Source organism: Pelobates fuscus, chromosome 3, assembly GCF_036172605.1.
Source record: "Pelobates fuscus isolate aPelFus1 chromosome 3, aPelFus1.pri, whole genome shotgun sequence".
Taxonomy (NCBI): Eukaryota; Metazoa; Chordata; class Amphibia; order Anura; family Pelobatidae; genus Pelobates; species Pelobates fuscus.
Window position 1 is genome coordinate 58,560,257 of NC_086319.1, and position 10,142 is coordinate 58,570,398.

The window sequence follows — 10,142 nt, forward strand, 5'->3', positions numbered from 1 at the left end:
CAAAACCAAATAGAGAAAACTAGAATACCAGAGCACTGAGAGACTAGACAAGCTAGAACCACGACAGGGCAATGAGCTGAAGTAAGGAGTAAGCTTAAATACCCTGGCTCTGGATGGAAATCACGCCTCTGACAAGTACCGATTGGATATCGGACAGTTGAGTGACAGATTACTCGTGCTAGCGTCATGACGTCACGTATTGAGCGTCCTGCTAGAAAAGGACGTGGATTCCTCGCGGCCGGTGTTTAAGTGACTGGATGAACCGCGAGGAACGGAGGAAACAGCTCGCCTGGACGGATACACCACCAAGTCTCTACCTCCCTTAGAGGTAGAGGCCTCAGGTACCCTGACAATACTATACCATAATGAGTACAGAGAGCTGACAAACAAGCTCTGATAAACAGTGCAGAGCAGAACTATGTAAATATCCTGGTGCATAGGCTTGAAGGAGTACAGCTGGAAATCAATTGGCATATACTGTTGACTGCTAGTGCTGTACACAGGATAGCCTCCAGAATACAATAATATCATAATATCTAAACCTGACCCTAGAAAGGCTAAAAACTAAACATATAATAAGGGGTCAAATGAGTTCCTACAGGAGATCCTTTATGAAAAGGTTAAAAAAATCTGAAAAAGTTGCAACAAGTAGCCTCTTTGTAGCATATTGAAGAAAAATGAAAAAAATCAAAAAAGGGGAAAAAATATAAAAAATGTGCAAAAGAAGGGATATTAACAAATAATGAAGTCCAATATCGGATACTTTCCAAGGCCTATAGCTTATAGTTAAAAAGAAAAATAGGTTAGATTTCACCCTAATGCAAAATGCAATATGTTGGTGGACTCCTCTGGCAGGATTGTGTGTGGAGGGTAGGGGTATTCCGGAACGAATGAAGAGCAAAGTTTGTTTATTGTAATGGTGTCAAAACACCGAATCCTAGCAGGCAGCAGGCGTATCGAAACGAGGCAGCACGTAGACAGAAGACCCAAGCGACCACGTGCAAAAATTCCCATAGACTATAACAGTGAATTAAACAACCTAAACAACTTAAACTGGTTGTCATAATGAGAGACTAGACTACAGACATTGAAACATTGAAATCCTGCAACGTAAATATTGCCATTGCTGCAGAATATTTTACATTGCAGGGTTAAATCTACAAGGACATGGCCCACAGACCACTTCATTGAGATGAAGTGGTCTAGGTGTCTATAGAATCCCTTTACATTGAGATCCATGTTTGGAACTATGTGCTCTTTTACAGACATTGCTATACATTTGTTGCTGCTTTATTGGTTATCTATAACTTGATTTATTGTTAATTGTAACATTGTAACTTTTCTGGGGAGACCAACAAATAGTTGAATTGTAGAGGGATTATGGGTTGATTTTCTTTTAGTTCTGTAAAGGGGTTGGGTATCTTTATTAGCTGCCCATAAGGCTACAGATGCTCTTCTCCTCTAGGGAACGATATTCTCTCTGTCAACGTTCTCTAAGAAGAAACATGTAGATCTGTGAATATGCTCCGTGTTGCTTCCAGGATATCATACCACTCCTTTTGGTTTTCTGACTGCTTTACTGGCAACTGGACAGCATAATTCAAATATCAATTGAGTATGCTTTAGTATTGATTTAAGCACTCTGTAAACTTTATTAGAGTTAGTCACTCTACAGGAATCACTCAGTGGAACATTTTATAATCCCCTTTAGCACATCAAACCAACACATTGCTAACAAAGTTTATTTTTCTCTTCCTCATTATTCCAATGGTCTAACAGTTAAATGGTTAGATGCATTTCAGGTACACACTTGAGCACGTATTAAATCATCAACTAGAGGAAGATATATTGCATTTCCTTGGCCAAATTGAATATCTCCTTTCTATAAGGATATAAAGTGTGTAAGTGTGTACACATATACAGTATCTCACAAAAGTGAGTACACCCCTCACGTTTTTGTAAATATTTTATTATATCTTTGACAACACTGAAGAAATGACACTCTGCTACAATGCAAAGTAGTAATTGTACAGCCTGTATAGCAGTGTAAATTAGCTGTCCCCTCAAAATAACTCAACACACAGCCATTAATGTCTAAACCGTTGGCAACAAAAGTGAGTACACCCCTAAATGGAAATGTCCAAATTGTTCCCAAAGTATCAATATTTTGTGTGGCCACCATTATTTTCCAGCACTGCCTTAACCCTCATGGGCATGGAGTTCACCAGAGCTTCACAGGTTGCCACTGGAGTTCTCTTCCACTCCTCCATGATGACATCACGGAGCTGGTGGGTGTTAGAGACCTTGCGCTCCCCCACCTTCCATTTGAGGATGCCCCAAAGATGCTCAATAGGGTTTAGGTCTGGAGACATGCTTGGCCAGTCCATCACCTTTACCTTCAGCTTCTTTAGCAAGGAAGTGGTCATTTTGGAGGCATGTTTGGGGTCGTTATCATGTTGGAATACTGCCCTGTGGCCCAGTCTCCGAAGGAAGGAGATCATGCTCTACTTCAGTATGTCACAGTACATGTTGGCATTCAGTGCCGGTAGAACTCATGCATTCCCAGACCATGACACTCCCACCACCATGCTTGACTGTACTCCTCACGTGGTTGCCGCCACACATGCTGGACATCATCTGAACCAAATAAGTTTATCTTGGTCGTATCGGACCACAGGACATGGTTCCAGTAATCCATGTCCTTAGTCTGCTTCTCTTCAGCAAACCTTCTTGTGCATCATCTTTAGAAGAAGCTTACTTCTGGGACGACAGCCATGCAGACCAATTTGATGCAGTGTGCGGCGTATGGTCTGAGCACTGACAGTCTGACCCACCACCCCTTCAACCTCTGCAGCAATGCTGGCAGCAATCATACTCTGGATATGGTGCTGAGCACGTGCACTCAACTTATTTGATCGACCATGGCGAGGCCTGTTCTGTGTGGAACCTGTCCTGTGAAACTACTGTATGGTCTTGCCCACCGTGCTGCATCTCAGTTTCACGGTCGTCCCATTCTTCGTATAACCTAGGCCATCTTTATGTAGAGCAACAATTTTTTTTCCAGATCCTTAGAGAGTTCTTTGCCATGAGGTGCCATGTTGAACTTCCAGTGACCAGTATGAGAGAGTGTAAGAGCGATAACACCAAATTTAACACACCTGCTCCTCATTCACACCTGAGACCTTGTAACACTAACAAGTCATATGACACCGGGGAGGGAAGATAGCTAATTGGGACCAATTTGGACATTTCCACTTAGGGGTGTACTCACTTTTGTTGCCCACGGTTTAGACATTAATGGCTGTGTGTTGAGTTATTTTGACGGGACAGCAAATTTACACTGTTATACAGGCTGTACACTTACTACTTTACATTGTAGCAGAGTGTCATTTCTTCAGTGTTGTCACATGGAAATATATAATAAAAAATGTGAGGGGTGTACTCATGTTTGTGAGATACTGTGTGTGTATATATATATATATATATATATATATATATATATATATATATATACAGGGGGTGGCACCTGGTACTCTGTGCCCTGGACATGAAAGTACTAAGCAGTCTGGTTGCAGAGATTTGCCAATTAAATATAGCCAAACCAATTCTGAATTTGAGGTTGAGCAGGTCCTGTTTTGTATTGACAACCCTCATTAGTGTCCTATGTGGCATCAGTGTGAGGAAGTGATATAAGTCCACTTCCTCTCAGTACGAGAAGTAAATCATGTAGGAGGGAAGATAACTCCAGCACTTCTTGTAAACCTAGGGCACCTGACTGCCCCAGTGGAAGCGAGGGATTCAACCCTACTCCTGGAAGTGGGTGTTTTAACCTGTATGTATGCACTGTATCTCTGTGTATTTGTGTGTGGCAGTGTGTGTTTTTGTATGGGACTGTGTATTGGTCTGTGTACATGTGTGGCAGTGTGTATCTGTGTGTGCTGTGTACGTGTGTTCATCTGTATCTGGCAGTTTGTTTCTATTTGTGTATGTGTATGTGTTAAGCAGTATGTATCTGTGTTTGTATGTGGCAGAGTGCATCTAAGTATGCTTGTGGCAGTGTTTTTCTGTATGTGAAAGTGTGTATCTGTGTGTGTGAAAATGTGCAAGAGTGAAATATGTATCTGTGTGTATGGATGCATGTGCCTTTTTGTCTGTTAGTGTGAATTGGGGAGTACCCAGATAATGGTTTTGTTATGGTTCTCAAGAGTTCTGATGGAAGCACTGACCTTGCCAACTTATCACAGATGAGTGGCCAAACACAGGTACTATATGAAAGGATCCACGTTTTACAAAATATTTTTACAAAATAAATATAAACATTTATCATATAATTCAATGTTCACTCTGCCGGAGCAACTTGATTTTGTTTGGAGATAATTTGTATTTCAACAGACGCAGTCTCCTCTTCTGGTGTGGACAGGCTTATGTGGCCACAGGTTAGAAACATAACAGCACAGTTTCGGAACTACAAAGAAAACAATATGTATTGAACAAATGTAATAATAACGAATGATAACTTAGAAACATTATATTAAATGGCTGGCAGTACTGATTCTAAAATGTCCTCATCATTAATAGTCACTATCACCCAAGCCCTATGACCAAGTATCAATTTAAATCAACATTCATATTGACCTGCCACAATGATTCCATGGTATAATTCTGAAAACCATTAATCAGTTCTCCTAAATTCATGAAAAGGCCATTTTGAAGCCAGGTTTTGCTTTATACTTTTTCAGCATTTTCATGTGACTATTTTAAAACATATATATAGAAATATGTTATATAGCAAATATATTTCTACATGTTCAGGTACACATTGTACTGATATTATAAAGTGTTGAAGTGTACAAGTGTTAAAATGATACCTTTAAAATAATTTGGAGTGTAAAAACATACAATTATAGCAGCCCCCACATAGTGATTTATAATCCTCCGAGATACACCAATAAACTCAATAACGACAACAAGAAAATCAGTGGAGCTCCTATTTAATTAACACCAGTGAACGCAATATGTGTTACAAATAATACCTTTTGAGTGAATAGGTACGTTGGATTGTAGGTAGCAGGGTATACCTTAAAACATTAAATAATCAACATGGTTTAACCACGTAGTAGACCAAAAATTCTTAATTAAATAACAATTGAACACTCACATGGACTAGAGCTAAGAACCTAGCTCTGGTATAATAGATGTTTGGATCCATACAGGCGACCCCTCCCTTCTTGGTAACTGTGTAAACCAGGTGAATGAAATCCTCTTCTTCTTATATATATCAAAGGAAGTGATATGCACATAGGGTACTAGTGCAAATGATAGAATTAATATATATGTAAGTATATATACTCACAAGTTGAGAGTCGAAAGGACCATGCCACCTGTATCCTAGTCCATGTATGTGTTCAAATGTTACTTAATTAATATTTTTTAGTCTATTACGTTTTTATGTTTATTTTATTTTTTAAAAGGCATATACTATTATCTACAATTCAATGTTCCTATTCACTCAAAAGGTATTATTTGTAACGCATATTACATTCACTGGTGTTAATTAAATAAGAGCTCCACACATTGTACTTAAACTGTAAATTTGTTGTAGATGAATCCTTCTACTGTACAACCAAAATAGTTGCTTGTTCGTATATGTGCACTCGTCATCAAAGTGTCAGCCTAAATACAAAAACAGATTTGCATGATAGAAATGTATGCCGCAGAGAGTATGTTACAAGAACTCGTAACTGCCACAATTAGTAAAAACCTGTGCAGCTGTAAGTCAGCCCAACACAGCTTTGAATTAGGCAATGTCATTTATGGTGTATGTCTGGTGTGTTACGTTTTGTGAATATCTCAAGTAAATCCTGGGCCAATGTCTGTGAGCTACAATGTATGCAGTAGGACCCATTTAGTTAGATTTCATCTTTAAAAGTATTTGGAACAGCTTCAGACCACTCTGACAATGTGTGTTTTTGGACTCCCAGCTTATTGGAATTGACTACATTAGCACATATTTGCTTTACATTTTAATGTATTGTGCCTTTTCTGAGGTATACATTGATGAAAAGCAAAAACCTTAAAAATGACACCCCACCCCTCAACTGTACATATAAATTATTGGGGGGGGGGAGGGGAAGTAGGATGAAGTAGGATGACTAACAATTACTTCTAGAATACAGACAATTGTTGTTACTGTGTTTACACCTGCACACAGTATATTGTTCTCAATAAAATTAGCAGTAAATATACCTCTTTGTTAAAAAAGATGTAGATGATTGGATTGTAGATGGGACTGGTCTTGGCAAAATACGTAGGAAGAGTTGCAAGAAGAGGTGAAATATAAAGTGTTGGATTAATAACCACAATCATTGCAAAGATGGTGTACGGTAGCCAGCACACAAGGAAGGCAACCACCATTAAAAGGACCATGACAGCAACTCGTATTTCTTCTTCACGATTGGTCTTTCCTCCTTGTTCTTCAATTTTCCGGTTCAGCTATTTGAGAAGAGAAATAAAAACAAACACAAACACAAACAAGAAGTGATTTCCGAGTTTTATAGAGGGATCTTTTCAAGAATAGATTTAGGCCAAAATATTGCAGGAAATAAATATTTTTTTCTTGTGTACTCATTTGCTTATTTTGTACATTGACTTGTTCTGAATCTGGTGACGGCATTTCTGGCCGTTCTAATTGTTTGTAGCCCTCTCTTGACTTGCATGCACAGGACTATTGTATTACTTGCTAATTTGGATTTTAATCACATATCTGATCCACTACTATATGACCTCGCCATTATAAGGTCTTAATCTATATCAAGCAATGTTTGCCCTATATAAGCAAGACATATTATAACGTGAATAAGAAGACAGATCTAAAAATGATGCTGTAGTACAATACATCATGGTGTATGCATCGTAAATATCAAGGGATGCACTGTTATTGCTTGAGATATTGTAGTATAATTAGCCCAAAATAAGGATTCTATAAGGTTATCTGTGGACAAACCCAGATCCAATCGTGTATTTAAGCATCATGTATCCAATCTATTGCATAGCAGGTGGTTAAATTCTAATTGTACGTATGAGGAAGATTAATCCATCCAATTGATGAAAGTTATATTATTTATAAAGACATTTTTTTTATGGCGTGAATAAAAGATGATTTAAATCCTTGACTTGCTGTTTAGCATCAAAACTTACAGAAAACATCTGGAGTGTGAAATAAAATGTAGAAAATAAGATTAAATAATTGGACACTTCCTGAATATAAAACAGGCAATTAAGTACACTCATGGGTTCTTGAGAAAGAGAGGAGATAACTGCAGAAAAAAGCTAGGTTACTTTAGTGATTAAGTCTCGTTACAATGTGGTGAGTAGACAAGTGAAAAAGAAATGACACCAACCCGCACCTACCCTCCTGAAAAAAATAAGAAAATGTATTTTGTTGTACTTTGTCTGGAAGCTGGCTTTGTGGAATGGTGTAAAGAGAGTTGATAAAGCAGTTTTCTGACTCATATAGAAAAAATAATTCAATTGCAAAGGTGGCAATCCATAGCTTATCTGCCAAAGTTCTCTCTGTGGTGATTTAGATAATATTTGAAATGTCATATTCATATATAACTAGAATTTAATGTACAATGCACAAACATATTCATCAACACTTATCAAATAAAAGCATATACAAAATGGTCTTCTTCAGGGATGCACAAAAGGTCCCCAGATCCCCAGATGTCTTAAAACTACATCTTCCATGATGCTTTGTAATTCTAAAGGCATGCAAAGCATCAGGGGAGTTGTAGTTCTACAACATCTGGGGATCCACCCTTTGGGCACCCCTGGTCTACTTTAAATGGTTGTGTTTTGTTGATTCATTTATTTTTATTTATTTTTGATATGCACTAGGCTAGGATACAAACTCTCTCAATGAGAAATGCAATTTATTTTTGTAAAATGATTATTTTAACAAAATGCCTGAAATTTATTTTACACGGAGTGAAACATACCTTGTGCAAAGAGAGGATAATGCTTCCATATGACATTCCTATAATACCTACAGGAATGATAAAACTCGTGATAAATAGGGTGATTGAGTAGCTGTAGTTGTTCCAGGATCTTACTTCCCAGCCGATGGAACAAGAGGTCTGGACACCTTCTGGAGCATAAGAGCTCCAGCCAAACAATGGGGCAATGGCCCAAATAAGACAGAAGAGCCAGATAAATGCCAGTCCACGATAACATCTTGTGGTGCTTAGCTTCAATGCTCCTATTGGTTGACACACTACGTTATATCTCTCATATGCCAGGACGGTCAGAGACCACAGCGAAACTATTCCTGCAACAAAGAAAAAATTATATATTAAGTCAGATGTTTTGGGAAAATAGTTCTAAAGCATGTCTTAGGAGAAAATATGTTTACATAGGAAATATGATGAATATGTAAACCTGCCAGTGATTGTGTATATGATTAGATTTGGAAAATTTGGATAATTTAGTACACTTGTAGATGCACCTTAGTACCGAATGAGCTGACTCTTCCAAACCATGGCGGTCAATTTACTAATCATTGAATTGATGATCCTAAACTATGGGATCTTTTCACTAACCATTGCACAGTTACTCAATAATTACTAACTTTGCCAAGTTAAAGAGTTCTGCAAACAACTCTTTGTAAATAGTCCACCGAGAATAATTGTCTTGATGAACAGAAAGGAGATATTTTTTTCTGCTGTATTTCAGTACATAACTTAGGTTTAAGAAACTGGCAATGGTAGAAATCCGGATGGCTAAACATCTAATTGATGCATTACATTTTATTTCAGGTTTTTAACCCCCGTTGCTATGTAAAAAAAGGACGTAGTGATTTAACTTTGAATTAACCCCTACTGGATCAATGGCATGATAGGACTGCCCAGAGGACAAGGGATTTGACAAACTCTTGTGCTGAAAGGGTGAAGGTACTGTGCAAACAGTGTAAAGTGCATTTTCTACAGCATAACACCTTCACTCATATATCATACAGTTATTTTTAAGCAGAAATATTACATTTTAGTTTAACTTTTCAAAATATTCTGGTGTCATGCACAAAATATCTGATAAGGAATATTGGCAAATGGACTCCGATATTTTTATTTTACTTTTCCCAACTCTGCAGTCATACTACTACACGTTTCCTAGAGCAGCACAAGTATTGCATAATATTAATAACAATAATAATAATAATAATAATAATAATAATAATAACTGAATCACTGTGTTAGTCTAAGGAGTAAAAATTAAAAAGACATGATTCACTAAACCACAAATTGTAGTGACTTTAAACTCATATCAACTAAAGCCACCCAGAGAAGAGTTACTTAAAATCCAGAGTGTTATTAAAATCTATTCCATTTTGGCATAAACCTATAATATTTAAAATGAACAAAGCAATAAAATGATACAGTTGTAACTTACCAAAATAATTTACAGCAAATCCCTGAAAAGTGCAGAAGCTTTCACCCAAGTAGAAATATCCGTGATAGTTGGTACTAACCACCACCGTAGTGCCACAAAGTGTCATCATCAAATCTGAAAATGACATATTTAAGATAAAAATATTCATAGGATTCCGAAGCTGAGGATATTTTAAAGTCACTAGAATTACTAACGTGTTGTTAAATATTGAAAACACAGCATTTAGAAACATCACAAATGCCAAAATGCTATATCCAGATCTTGGAAAAATGGTGGGATTTGATGTGGAATTGTCATTATACAAAGTTACCGGAGTGCTAGTAGGAGCCATGGTGAAATAATAGGCCCTTCTTACTTGCTCTGACCATATATTAAAATAGTGACAGGAACAGTCATCATTCAAAAACTGCTTTCAGGTTTATTGCTTTGCAAAGGATAAAGAACGCATCATTATTTGATTACTACAACAGCTGTTCCTATAAGCTTGTCTTCATGATAATTCAATATATAGACTATTTGGAAGGGTATAATATGATCAGATTATATTTATCTCAGGATAAGACTACTTAAATGCACACTTACTTCTGTCTATGTAGTTTGATACAATTACATAAAACCACATGTACTCTTCATTATTGAGCAACGTTTCACCTGTTTTACACGAAGATGCTGTTTTGTCAATCTTTTGGTTTTGT

General features: G+C 37.2%; 1 protein-coding gene across 1 annotated transcript; it reads right to left on the reverse strand.

The window, feature by feature from the left end:
* Nucleotides 1-4,339: 4,339 nt before the first annotated feature.
* Nucleotides 4,340-9,778, reverse strand: LOC134601617 (pinopsin-like). The gene is made up of 4 exons (XM_063446136.1): nt 9,448-9,778; nt 8,001-8,329; nt 6,247-6,492; nt 4,340-4,465 (listed from the first exon to the last, which is right to left on the reverse strand). The coding sequence occupies exons 1-4, from the start codon at nt 9,776-9,778 to the stop codon at nt 4,340-4,342; spliced, it is 1,032 nt and encodes a 343-aa protein (XP_063302206.1).
* Between the last annotated feature and the right edge of the window lie 364 nt (nt 9,779-10,142).